This window comes from Sinohyriopsis cumingii, chromosome 12, assembly GCF_028554795.1.
Source record: "Sinohyriopsis cumingii isolate HCF-2022 chromosome 12, ASM2855479v2, whole genome shotgun sequence".
NCBI lineage: Eukaryota > Metazoa > Mollusca > Bivalvia > Unionida > Unionidae > Sinohyriopsis > Sinohyriopsis cumingii.
Genome location: NC_142972.1, coordinates 67,935,292 through 67,949,845, shown reverse-complemented (window position 1 = coordinate 67,949,845; position 14,554 = coordinate 67,935,292). Strand labels below are relative to the sequence as shown.

General features: G+C 33.2%; 1 protein-coding gene across 1 annotated transcript in view; it reads left to right on the top strand.

The window, feature by feature from the left end:
* Positions 1-14,554, top strand: part of LOC149786646 (thymidine phosphorylase-like) — a 47,926-nt gene that overhangs the window by 10,783 nt on the left and 22,589 nt on the right. Inside the window, exons 2-3 of the mRNA XM_089977172.1 lie at positions 2,319-2,521; positions 4,786-5,014. Coding sequence (XP_089833298.1) covers positions 2,319-2,521; positions 4,786-5,014 — 432 coding nt within the window. The remainder of the gene's footprint in view (positions 1-2,318; positions 2,522-4,785; positions 5,015-14,554) is intronic.

Sequence of the window (14,554 nt, the reverse complement as noted above, 5' to 3'; positions counted from 1 at the left end):
CATCATAGTCAGCAATCTGCTGTCATGACAATGAAATATAAATATCACGATCTTTGCCAACAAGTAAACTTTGTAATGAAAATGTCCAGTGCTCTCTTGACCATTTTTTAATTTTAGTAATTTTCTCAAAATGAAAAAATATATTTATCTACATCATTTGCTTGAAAAGGAAGTACTAACCTGATATATCTTAAAACATCGAAACCCGAATTTGTGTATTAATTTGAGGGGTGTTTTCCACTTGCTAGCTCTAATTCTTTTAATTTAAATTGAAATGTCCATTCTTCTTATTCTATTTTTTCTCTATATTTCGCTTTCTTCTCTTTCTTTCTGTATTTGCACTAGCATTTGCCTATATTCTCTTTTTCTTCCGCTCTCCCTTTCCTCTTTCTGCAACTTGAACTGTATTTGTATCTCTCTCTTTCTTCTTTTTGAAGCTCTTACTTTCTTAACTCTATTTCATTCTTGTATTGTAATTTCAATTCCATAACCTGCAAGTTAGAGCTAGATGGAGACTCATTAATCAAATCTTAAACACTTTCATCCGAAACATTATTTGCCACCAAATATTGTGCCAAAATATTTTTTCTTGCTTTGCTAAAGAAACCTCTACCTCAGAAAGATTATATTAACTGTCAAGCTGAGCAATTTTTCCTCTTTCAAGGAGTGTAACCTTCATGCTGGGTTGGATTTGAAATAGAGGTCTCCACTTTAGATTACATTGTGTAAGCTTACTGGTTTCACTAAAGATTTCCGAACTGTAAATTAATATCTGCGATTTAGAAAATTCTCAAACGAGGTGAATTTATATTTCATAAACAAAGTTCTCTGGAATATTAGAGAAAAATTCATATCCTGGACGAACTAATATTTTCTGTCAGCATTCCATGGTCTTAAAGACAAAAATTAGAAAAGAGCGAATAATGAAAACGTTTTTGTAAAATTGAAAAATAATTATTTCCCATAAATACAAAATGAAAATGTAAAACAAATATATTACTGTATAACGAAATAAAAATCCCAAATAATCCTGGAATTACTAACACAAGTCGTAAAGAATATTGTTTAGAATAAATTTTAGTGGTATTCCAAAATAAATCCAACACTGAAAGTGTTGATGTGCTTGTGATGGTCTGAATATTAATTATGTGCAGTCGCTGGTTAAATCACAATAATTATAATCAAACATATATCCTTGTTTGAAGTTCACTATAAACCAAAGTCTTTGTCTCTAAGAATATTATTTTAATGAGTACTTTGTATTTTCCAGTGAACAATTATCTAGAATAAATAAATTCCAGCGGAGATTAAATAGTAGACACAACAGTAAGACTGATTTCTGTTTCAGATGTTATTGCAGGAATAAATTATTTTCCGTAACAAAAAGATTTTATACTCAACCTGACTTATATCACCGTTAGGATGTTTTCTTTCTTTAAAACAAACTATGACCTAATGGACAATTTGATTCTGGATGGTTCCAAAGATTTACAAGATAAAAGCTTAGTTGTAATTAGAAAGTCTTCTACTACAGTTATAATACAAATATGGTAAAGACAATGTCCTTGACTTAGACCAATATTTTAATTCTAATATTTATCCCTTAGTCAGTTAAGGTAAACAATATTGTTTACAAAATGTCGCTTATTTTGGGCAAGGTCAGCTGTACAATCGCGGTATTACCGAAAATGTAATGAGACATAAAAATAAGAAACTAACAAACAATGCAAATTAAATATACACAACAATCCCTAGACGCTATTTGCAATAATGAAATGCTATAAATGTAAACCCAATATGGCTTCGAGGTCGGGTGTGTGCGTAGGTAAAATCATATTACCCACATTTGTTTTCATTCAGTTTTGGAATATGTAGGTTCTATAACTTTTATGAGGTTAATAGAAGTTGTTTGAACCGGAAAGTTCTTATTGACTGATGCAAAGAAGAGCTCAATATCACACGCTTGCTGGTTGATAAAGCTTGACATTCACTGACACAAATGTGTGTAATTATTTCATTGCATGATGTAGTCCAAACACGTTATAATGTAACTTTTTTTCAGAGTGGCTTAAATGATATTTCAGCTGACTGACGGCACAAAAATACGCTGTTAAATCACTTAGTGGTAAGTGAAATCAAGAATTGAAGTAGAATGAAATTGTCCGAAAGCACATGCTGTGTTATCCAACGAAAAATCATCTCACAAACCTCAAATTATTCTATGAAACGTTAAGAAATGGCCCAATTTGCATGTAATATAATTTGTACTTATTTCGTCTACCCATAGTACATACTGACTTCCTCTATGCTCTTTGCAGGAGCCATGTTAATGGCCTTTTACATCCGACAGCTTAGTGACCTCGAAGTTACCCACTTGACTCGGGCAATGGCCTCGTCAGGGGAGGTTTTGGAGTGGCCTCAAGAATGGAGAGGCTCCATGGTGGACAAACATAGTACAGGTGGAGTTGGTGACAAAACTAGTCTGATTCTGGCGCCTGCCCTAGCAGCGTGTGGGTGGAAGGTAATATGTTTTTGAAAATGTTGAAGTTAATGCACAATCTTTTTTCATGGCACGTTAACCTCCAAGAACAGTATGTTAAAATTACCTGAAAGATGTTGCAAAGATAAGTCGTTTCTAGCATTGAAAATCAATTGGAATTTCCAAATCGCTGGCTGGTCAATCTTAATCGAGTCATCGTCAATTTTTAATCGGTTGAAGATGTTTTGATTAAAACATGAATGGAATGAGTTCATTGCGGTTACCATTTATTAGTAGGACAGGACCTTCACAATGGGAGCCTTTCTCAAGCATAAATAAAAGTTTAACCTGTTGAAGTTCTCATGTCAAATGAGCTGCATATGACGGAGAGGCCCCATGAAAGATAAACATTGGTCTGCTTTCTTCAGATGCTCAACACATGATTCACTCTATGAAGCTTATAAAAGGTGAGCTAAGTACCTGAAGAAAAGTAAACTACGTACTTTTGAACAGGTACAACTTAATCATCTTTGCAACTAGTGACGACCGGAGCGGTGGCCTAGTGGTTAGAGCGTCCGCCTTGGAAGCGTAAGGTCGTTGGTTCGATCCCCGGCCAAGTCATACGAAAGACTTACAAATATGGTACTAACAGCTGCCTCGCCAGGCGCTCAGGATTAAGAGGTTAGTGTTAGGACTGGTCGGCCTGGTGTCAGGATAATGTGACTTGTTGGGACATCATGTTACATGTCTGCGGCATAATGCCCCAGTGCATGATATCACTATATAACTGCCAAACTGCAGACATCGTAGCGATATGACTGAAACAATGTTAAAGCTACGTTAAAAATCATAATCACACACATGCAGACATACACACGCTACTACTATCTTTCGAAAAACTAGCATGAAAATAAGGATTTCAACAGAAATACTTAAGATAAATAATTGTGTGATGTAGTCTTCTGATCGTTTATAATCAGTTATAGAGAAACATAATTTCATATCAATATGTTATTGTGTTGATTAATCGTTATACATGCATATATATGCAATACATTTTCTCAGTCTTATTATGAACCTGAGACAATAATTACTTTTTGAAATGGTTTGTCTGTCAAACCTACAGGAATTTGAGCCATAATGATTTTGATTGATAGTGGAGACTACCTATCCCTTCTGTTATGAACCAAATCATTTTATACAAACCGTCTTCGAGCTCGCGAGAAAAACGGATATCAGATAAGGCAATTACAGCAATAAAACAAATGGTTGAAATGTTGCTCATGAAACTACAATTACGCAAATTAATATTATCCTCGAAAAACGAAGAATGTGGGTGATCATACAGGTAAATGCTTATCTACTAGTGCATGAGACCATTAATTTCTAAATCGTGGGTGGAATGGTATACTTTTTAAAAATAATTAGATAACGTTACGACTATATTGTCTTAAACTAAGTAACAGAAAAGAGCGAAAACAATAGGTATTTTCAAATTCAACAAATCTGTTATTTCCCTAGAATACAAAAGTGAAAATTTAAGAAAGAACTTACAATATTGTAAATTAAATACCAAATAGCCTAAACGTTCATCACAGGTCCAGAAGTATAGATTATTCCAAATGAATTCCAGCAGTGTTTAAAGTGAATTCCGATTTTTGAATGTGCTAATGTGACAACAGTCTTAATAAATCAATGATATAATCCAAAACATCATTAAATGGATTCAAATCCCAAGATAGTGATTTAGTTCAAGAAGTATTAACAATCATTTTGTAATTCCAGTTAATAACCTAAATATATAAATCCCCTCAAATATAAACTGAACACAACAATAAGACTGATTCCAATTCGGATGTTACGTTATGAATGAGCAATTCTAATATAATCAACCCTAATATAGAAACCCATGAAACAAGTTAAGAACCAATATGAGGGTCATTTGCGCATCAAATTCATTTACAGAATATTCCAAGTTGTAAACAAGGCCAGGTTTCATGCTACAAAGGTAGTAAAAAGGACACTTGTAAAACAGCAGGTGTATTTTTAAGCTGAACATCACTGTCCTAAATTCAAACTCAAGCAAACATGTTTAGCTCTAGTAATAATACAACGAATGTTTAATCTATAGTTATAAAAATATTAGCTATGAAATATGTTGATTACAGAATATGTTATTAGTCATTTCCCACCTTAACTCGGTTGCTGACCAAGATCATTCACACAGTAATACAATAATCATGGAGAAAAGCCAACACACAATACAAATTAAATAGGAATATCAATATGTATACAATTATTTTTAGGTTCCCATGGTGTCTGGTAGAGGTCTAGGGTACACTGGCGGGACTTTGGACAATCTTGAATCCATTCCAGGCTTTACTACATCTCTTACCAATGAACAGATGGTGGAAGCTTTGAAGGATGTTGGTTTCTGTATTGCTGGACAGACAACCAATCTTGTTCCAGCAGACAAGATTATGTATTCTACACGAGACGTGACTGGAACTGCAGATAGCCTTAGTATCATAGCAGGTACCTAGCTTTATCACACATTACACTAAATGTTAGTTTTAAGTAAAACGGAAGTTGATTAAGATTTTGTTGGTTTGAATGGCATTTATAACTTATTATTGGTTGTATCATCCTGAGGGAATGGGAACTAAGTGCCTTTCCTACGGACAACTGATGCAGCTGATCCAGGCTGGTCAGGGCAAGTATGGAACTTCCGACTCTTGGATTACGTGTCCGATGCTCTGCCATCTTAGCTATGGTAAGTAAAGGTTAAATAACTCTCAAGAGTTCTTATGCACATACTGTCAGTGTATTGCTCGCTGTTATAAATCGTCTGATCATGAGACAATGAATAACAAAGCAAATTAGCATTAGGACACCCCATATTTAATGTCAGCAAACCATACGTGGGGCCACTTCAGTAATGCATAAATGAACACAACTGTGTAAGAATATTACAAATTAAACTTAAAAATTGCTACGTAAACCAGATGACGGGTTTTCAAATAAGGTTGTAAGGAGAATATTATTGCAAAAAGAAACTGTCTTACAGACCAAGAGTTTGATAGTAAATTAAAGAATGCAAACACTTTGAGTATAGGTATTGTTACTACAAAGCGATGTTCCCAATTCAATGAGGTGAGGTGAAATAGTTTAATTGATCTTTTTTAACATTTGTTTTACATTCCAAATTTGGACAGTCATTAGGAGAAAGTACAACATGTGTCTTTTATCACGATTTAACGTGCAACATTACAAACGGGTATTACCCGCTCAGGGAAAACTCATACATACATTTGTCTGAATGAGTTAAGGAAGCTTGCACAAACCTATAAAGAAAGAGTCCCGTGTTTCTGTCAGTCTATGGATTGTGGGGTTGATACACTGATTGATCACGTAGATGCACTATTAGATACACACATACGCTTGTCGAAACGAAGTCCAGGCAAACACTGAGATGAGGATAAAAAAAGAAAATGAATTTGATACATCTGTGAATGTTTGATATACTGGAAGGGCGGTGGTGAAGCGGTGTGTAACAAAATTGTATTCAAATTGTTTGAATAAATTTGTTAGACTAAACTGAGATAAATATAAAGAGACACGTTGTCATGATTATATTTCAGTGTAATGGTTCCATTGACTACACAGAGGAATGGTTACTATTAAGTTATAATAAAAGTTTGTTCAAAATAGTTTTTGATACAGATAAATAGGCATCATGGATAGAGCTATATCTGAAATATGCTTTATCATCTGTTTCTGTATGCCAGATAAACCCACGAGGACACAATTCAGTCCAAAAATAACAAGGCAGATATAACACCCGCAGATGGTCCTGTTTTAACATTCAAGAACTATCGGCATGAGTTGGGTGTATCATATACATAAAACTGTAGTGCCATACAGCATGCCACAGGTGTGCTTCAGCACATGTATCAGATGCACAGTAATATTTGATAAGCACTGTCAAGACAGTCACACATTCCATCGCGGTTATGGCTGTACGCCAGATCAATGAACAAGATATATAAATTTACAATTTTCAGGTAAACAGATTTTATTAAAGTATTTCCCGATGAGATGTGTAAAACTGCAAACTAGTGTATCGGGATGAGGGCAAGAAAGTACAAAAATAATGTTTTACCAGTCAAAATGATTCATGCATTTGAAATGACGATTATCAATTCGTATGGGTAATTATCGAGCATGTTAACCTTCAAGCACATTGAAATCTGCAGGACTATTATGAGAAAGAGATACATTAGTATTGTGCAACATTTTGAGGAGTTTTGTGAAATCTCTATGACAAAAATGACAAATTAGATTTAAGTTCATTTAGTTCTCCTGGATTAGTTGCACTGAAGATATGTAATATTGAATTAGAACTTGTAACAGCCGACGATATGTTCTTGATGATATGGAGTGGAATAAGACGTGGTACTAGCATGATACGTAATAAATGTTCCAAAGCAAGCAATACACACTACTTGGACAAAAATGATCAGCTAAATCTGATAGAAAGAATGAAAATAAATAAATAAATAAATAAATAAAATAAAATAAGAATTGTGACCGGCAAGAGATGTACAACTTTGATGGGTAAAATGAAATGTGCTAGATACATTAGATGATTATTATAGATGATTATTATTCAACATTTATTTTGTTGAAATGGATTCGGATATTCCATTAAACTTACATGACCATTTCATTAATTACTCATTAGCTCATGGGAAGCATATTTCAGACGAAATTATTTTTATATACATTGCAGAAATTAATTGATTTTTACAAGCGTAGAAAGCCTATAGCAAACATATTGTGCACATGAAAACAGAGCAAAGAGAAATGCTTAATTCACCACAGAAACTAAAAGCTTTTGTATATTTGGGTTACAGACTTCAGATAAGATGATACACATAATTTGTTACCCATCTGACACAACAAAATAACCATGGTTAAAATCCTAGACATAATTTGATACCCATTTGACACAAACAACAAATCATTGGGAGCAAGATCTGTTTAAGTTGATGAACAACGGTGCTCGGAATATTGATGGGGAAAATAAACGTCAGAAAAGTCCAACAGTTAAAATGTGTCCATATGTAAATCAATACTTATTTTTAAGTGGCAGAAGGATCTCCAATATGGAAGCAGAATATTTTCTTTTGATTATTTGGTGTTTGTTTAAGAGGCAAAATCAATAACTTCAACCAATTTATGGTGGAATTACAATGGATATGGTACGAAGTTTATATCAAGTTGAAAAAATGAATAAGGTGACACAGTTAGACAAAAGACTGGTACCGGTTCGTGCTTTATCTATGTCGAGTGGAAATATTACTACACTGACATGAAAGATGGCATCAGCGCTTATGACACTACTATCTCAAAGATCTCAAAGTGAACAATGGATACATTATTACCTGGCCTTTTCTTGCTTTATTTAATATATATATATAAAGTTCGAAAGAAAGGTGTAGAAAGATTGAGACATGTAAAATAGGACAGATTTTAAAATACGGACTATGCAGACACTTGTTATTTAATTGCAAGGAAAAATACCATGCGATGAATGTATTCTGTTCATACAATCATAAAGTGCGTCGCATCAGAATTAAGAAAGAAGCATTGTGTATATATGAGAATATGCATTCGTTGGGGGATGACAATATAAGCACACAATCTTTTCTGTCCTGAAAGGGGAGGTCTGTTTGCATCAAAAGATCGTTCCTTTCTTTCTGTTCCTTCATGAATCAGACAAGAGACATCCTCCACTTGTAAATGCATCAGGCAGTTACTATCAGAAAGTTTTTTACATGATCATGCAGACTAATATCGACGATTTAGATTGGTATGAAAATCAAGTCTTTGATTGAAAATTATAAAGGATAAAATCAGAACATGCCGGAAATACATTTTTGGTAATCATTATAAATTGTTGCCATTCCTTCCACGATTATTGTAATTGAACTATTATTTTTGCCACTTACAGAGATATAGAAAGAGGAAATTAAAATAACTGACAAACTCCAGCAGATGGTGCAGTCAGCTATTTATTTCCATTATTCGTGTATTTGTCACTACGTGAGTTGTAAATATGGGAGCGAACGTTTAAATAATTTGTTTGGATCTTAAAAGAATGCTATAAGCGGACTGTGAAAATTTAGGTCATTTCTGCAAACTGGATCATAATTAAAAATGCACAAGTCTGTATGTTTGCGTAAAAGCAAAAGACTGACACCGAACAGTGCAAAACAATTTTTACCTGCCATAAGCGTCTTCGCCTAAACCCTTCCAGGTGGTAAAAGGTCTGTACAAACAACTTCCATTTCTGATAGCCTGATTAAATATGTATAAATATATTTATGACTAACTAACTAACTGACTTACTAAACTATATATATATATATATATATATATATATATATATATATATATATATATATATATATATATATATGTGTGTGTGTGTGTGTGTGTGTGTATATATATGTGTATATATATATATATATATATATATATATATATATATATATATATATATATATAGAGAGAGAGAGAGAGAGAGAGAGAGAAATACATTTAGATGCAGGTATACATAGATATAGATACAGATGTATTTATATGTAGATGCATATGTATGTAAGTATTTCCCCTGTTTTCAAGGACCTCAGTACAACATTTATTGTCAGCTGAAGTTTTCTTAAACGCGCCAATACCACAAAAAATTTTAATGTAGTCATCTAATTACTACTTTTTCATGAGACTGTGATTTCATACTTGAATGTATTTTCTTGATTCATATTCTGTATTATTTATCAGTACGCGTTTCTGCGCAGTACATCGGTGTTGATGCCACGTACTACCAACATGACCCAAACACTTAAGGCGTAGATTTTATTCCTATCGTAAACGACTAAACACCTATGCGTTAGAATATCTCTAACATTCATTATGATTAGGAATTAGTCAGGATCCATTAAAAAGTAAACAAAACGAAACAAAAAACAATCAGCAATGCTACCATAAAGACTTGTAAGTACTGTTCGTTATGACGCCTTCTCCAGGTAATTGATTAATTATCCCAATAATGAATAAAATGATCATATATATATATATATATATATATATATATATATATATATATATATATATATATATATATATATAAGAGACGGAAATACAAATAGTGCGTTTATACCTTGTTTACGTTACAATGTACAAACTTGGCAGTCTAGTGTTTTTGATTCCTACAAAAGTAAAACTTTTAGGGTATTTTAAAATTGTTACATTTTGTAACCTGTTTAACTCGTTTGCCTGAAAAGAATAAAATAATTTTAACTACGTTCTGTTTAATGAATACTATGTTCAACAACGATACTTGAAGGTGGAAATTTTTTAGATATATCTGAAAGAAAATATGAAATATGCGTCAACGCCTCACAATAATTTGCTGATTATTTTCACTATTTTTTGTAAGTCAGCATATTCCTGAAAGAAGTATGAAGTCTCTAATGTAATATACATACAAATTTAGTATATTCTAAGTTATCAAATGATAACGTACTTTTCAGATTAAATAAAATATATAACTAATTTTGTTTCTATGTAAACTCTTCTCGTTTTGATATTCATATCCAAAATATAAATAGTGATATACTCTGTGAAATGTTTACTCTTTATGTATCTACTATGCCATCAAAATTAATAACTGTACTTCATCCGATATATCCATTGTTAGACCTGAGCTGAAAATAATTTCGGTTCGGTACCTTCTGCTACTGCCACAGATATTTCAGATCTTCTTCTTCTTCTTTTTATTATTATTATTATTATTATTATTATTATTGCAAGTGCTATTTTGATACACGGCAAGAAGAGTACGACGACAATAATGAGTTAAGTGTAGATTCCACAGTAGACTGAATTAATAATCAGAATCCTCCTCTCGTATAAGTTAATTCCATATTGTTTGATCACTTGCTCGCTGCATTTCTTAAAAGTATAACGCATATTTTAAGTCTAGCTTTCTCTTTTCTTAATAAACAACGGAAATAAAAACAAAAGACGGAGCTGTGTATATTTACTTATTGTCTGACGGTGGCTTTGTCTTGATCTTTCCAATGTTCTCAATTCTCGTATTTGCCAATATTATGGAGACATAAAGGTGGAGGTAGAACCAGAGGAAATATATTTGTGCGCGACGTGTTGGACTGGAATCTGCTCCCATGAGTGATGGATGAGGGAGCATGGAATTATTTTTGTCTTGCAATTATGCAAGGAAGTTGATAAGCCTCCTGCTCATTGACAGTTAACAGTACTATTAAGATTTCCATGTTAGTGAGCTATTACAAAAAGATCTACAAAACTATCAACTTAGTATAAATATTCAGTGCATTTTAAAAGCGGAACAAGTCAGCAAAATTGTTTTGCGGAAATGACACCTCAATCGGTAAGTTGCTGCACAAATAGTTTTTGGTAAAAGGTTTGAAATCTGGTAACCATGTAAGTCGTACTTCAAGTGTATCTGGTATTCCACGGATCGCCGTTACCAAGACTTCATCTAATTCTTTTCTCGTTCTGTATTCCTTGTGTTTGTATTCCTTTGAGAAATTGTTCATTGCGGCCAGAAAGCACTGAGGCTAATTTAACACTAGTTCTGCACCGTATTTTCAGTTTGTTGTTTACATAGTCAAACTATGGACTTGTTAGTCCATGTTATTCTGTCTATATTTTGACAGAATCTTTACTTGATTTTATTTAGCGCGACAAGGTGAATTATTCTTTTAAAAATGTCTTCTTTTGAAATACCAATAGTAGAAGTTATACACGTTTAAATAGAAAACTACCAACTGAACACTTCTAACAGTCTTCTATCCCCCATTCGTTCTTTGGAATTCTTGTTGTCATTGCTAATTTATACAAAAGTAGCTACCGCTCAGAGAGGTTATAATTACAATTTAAGTTAAGTAAATATACTGAAGTATCCCTAATATAGTAGGAATAAGTGTCTAAATACCTCAGACTAATTTAGTTTTTCACGAGACGATAAATGGATTCTGTAGTAATACACGCGTGTATACATATATGTGAATAAAATATATGGCTTAGATTCGTGCATCCAACCAGAGGAATCAATAAGCTACTGTGACGAACACGCATACAATTGCATATGTTCGTTTACATTTGAATAGCATTTGTATAAGCGGTTAAAATAAAATGTATGTATGTTTGCAAAAGTATTCTATTAAGTAATATCCTTATAAATAAATATATAAATCATAAATGCTTTTCCTCTTAAATAAGAGCATTAAAATGACATTTTACTGATGAACATGGTCATTGTAACGTAGACGGAATTTACTCATGTGAGATAAATTTGACAATAGTTGCAAACTTGCCATATTACCAAAGTAATAAATTCGTAACACATATTAATAGCTACAATCAAACAGGCAACATATATCATCTTTGGAAATCTTCTTATTATTTAGTGTAAACTGTAAACTGCACCTCATTCCAAAAATCTGTTTAAACTCTATAAGGTAAGAACTGAATAAAACCGCCTTTCTATGAAGACTTATTTTATACCTATTCTTTTGTCTTATAGCTGCTTTTTAAATTGGCGCATGTGCGCAATTTAGCTGCCCCGTCCCCTTTTTATCTGACTATGATTCAGTACAAAATGAAAATAAGTTTTCTATAAATGTTTATACGCTACATACAAATTTATATGTATGTAGTATAACCTGCCTTAGGAGACATCTTCACATTATGAATATAGTAGATAATATTAACGAACACTTCTCATTTTTATGTGTGCATTTTTAACATCTACACACGGTATACATAAGTTTTATTGTGTGTCTGTGTGACGTGCGTAATCAATTGTTTGTACATTAAGTGGATGATTCCTGAATCACAGACCATTTGAAGCAGTCTGTGGTCTTAGTAAGTTCATACCATTACATACGAGGCATCTATAAATTCTTATAGCAACGTGAAAGTCTCAAATTAGTTCTCGCGATTTTGCCATCTCACGAATTCTTGGTGTTATGAATTCTATATAAGGTACTATTTCTCAGATCGAAATTTAACTTGTCTAGTTTTCTATTAGAAATCTGGACTAGACAATTACACCTGTCATTTTAAATTAACATTAACATCATATTTTCTACATTGTTTATAGACCTAGCTACATGTTTCCTACTGCCTAATTGGTAATATCATTTCATATAACCATGTTGTGGTACTACATATAACATTCGAATTACGCCGCTGAATATGACAATTTACAACCCCTCCCCAACAAATACATTTACGAAAGAAAAGTATTGGGTTTGTATTCTGCATTTCTCTGCCTATGAAATTCTAAGATGTACCTATCTAGATGGTCCAAAAGACTTTTCACGTTGCACTCCAATATATTACAATTCGGTTTTGCTTCCTCTGGTTTATCCCTTATTGTTTAACTTGATAAGGAGATAACGAAACTGGAAGGTGACATACCAAGTTAAGTAAGGAAACCTCAACTTTACATTTTTAAGATTTCATGTGATGAGGGAACAGGACAAATCTTTAAACGTGTTAGAAAATACACGATAGAGATTGCACAGTAAACACAGGAAACACGAAACCCGGTCGTAGAACGTCTCAAATGTGAGTCATATTTGTTACTATTTTGCTCGGAAATCTATCGAAGAAATAATTGAATGAAAACTAATCATGCATTTTTATACATCCACTATAATGCAAATTTTATTATAGTTCGATTTCGTCCATCTGTCTACCTGTTACCAGCTTGGTTTAAACGTAATACCTCGAATTGTCCACAATGTACAATGTGCAGCAAAGAAGCATATTGATTTTGGAGTCAAATTGTGTCGAATGTCATTGTGATTGGTACGTAAAGAAGAAACCTAGTTTGCGCAAAATAACTTGAGCTCTCCACGTCTACAGTTATCAAACTATGTTGGCTAGCTTGCACCCTTAGGTAAGGAAGAAGCCCGTCGCATTTTGGTTCATAAGATCAAAGACTATAGATACAGTAACTAAATTAATACAAATAGTCTCCACACCGTAAGATTAGTTTTACATCGTATACATGTTCAAAACTTTGTGCACAGCGTGCACGTTGAGGAAGGAAGGTAGCAGATAATTTTAGGATCAACCGGTCAAAGCCACTGTGACTGAAAACAATAAATGTTTCTTCAAAAATAAATTTTTTCAGCACGATCAGATTAGTTTTACAAATTATATATGGATCAACATTTGCGGATGGCCTTCATTTGGAGAAATGAACATAGGTGTCATTTTTGTGGTCAAAAGGCGAAACGTCAACGTCATTGGGACTAAGAGAATAAAAATGTTTGCGACAATGATATTAGTTTTGCATTGTATATCTGGATAAAACTCGGTGGATATCCTACAGGTGGGAAGAAATAAGGCTCCCTACTGTAGGGTCAGAAGGTCAAAGATCAAAGTAATTGTAATTGAAAAAGAAAAATTATTCTTCGGTGACCCTGAATCGTTCAGACTTTTTACATTATCAACGTTATCGTTTGCCTCCAGTCCTTCAAAAACGTGTTACGATAATGTTCCTGATATCAATGTTCACTAATAGCTGAGTTGTTATTGAATTGTTTTAATCGCAGGGTTTGACGTCGTAAAATTCATCACAAACTGTTTTTGACGCGTTTTAATCGTAAGGTTTGACTTCGTAAAATTCATCACAAACATGTTATTGGCGCGTTTTAATCGTAGGGTTTGACGTCGTAAAATTCATCACAAACATGCATTAAAAAAGCAGACTGCATTTCCAATCTTTTCTATTGACTTGGAGCATGAATAAATCTCATTAGTCCGAGCACAGGCTTAATATCAGCCTCGACAATTAAAGCAATGTTTAATTTAAAGAAACACTTCAGAATCAACCTATTTATACGCACTCAATACTTCAACATTTCAGATCTACATGCTATGTTTTATATTGCGGAATGAGTGAACTTTCATACGGACGATAGAAATCTTTTGCACTCTGAATCTAGTCCA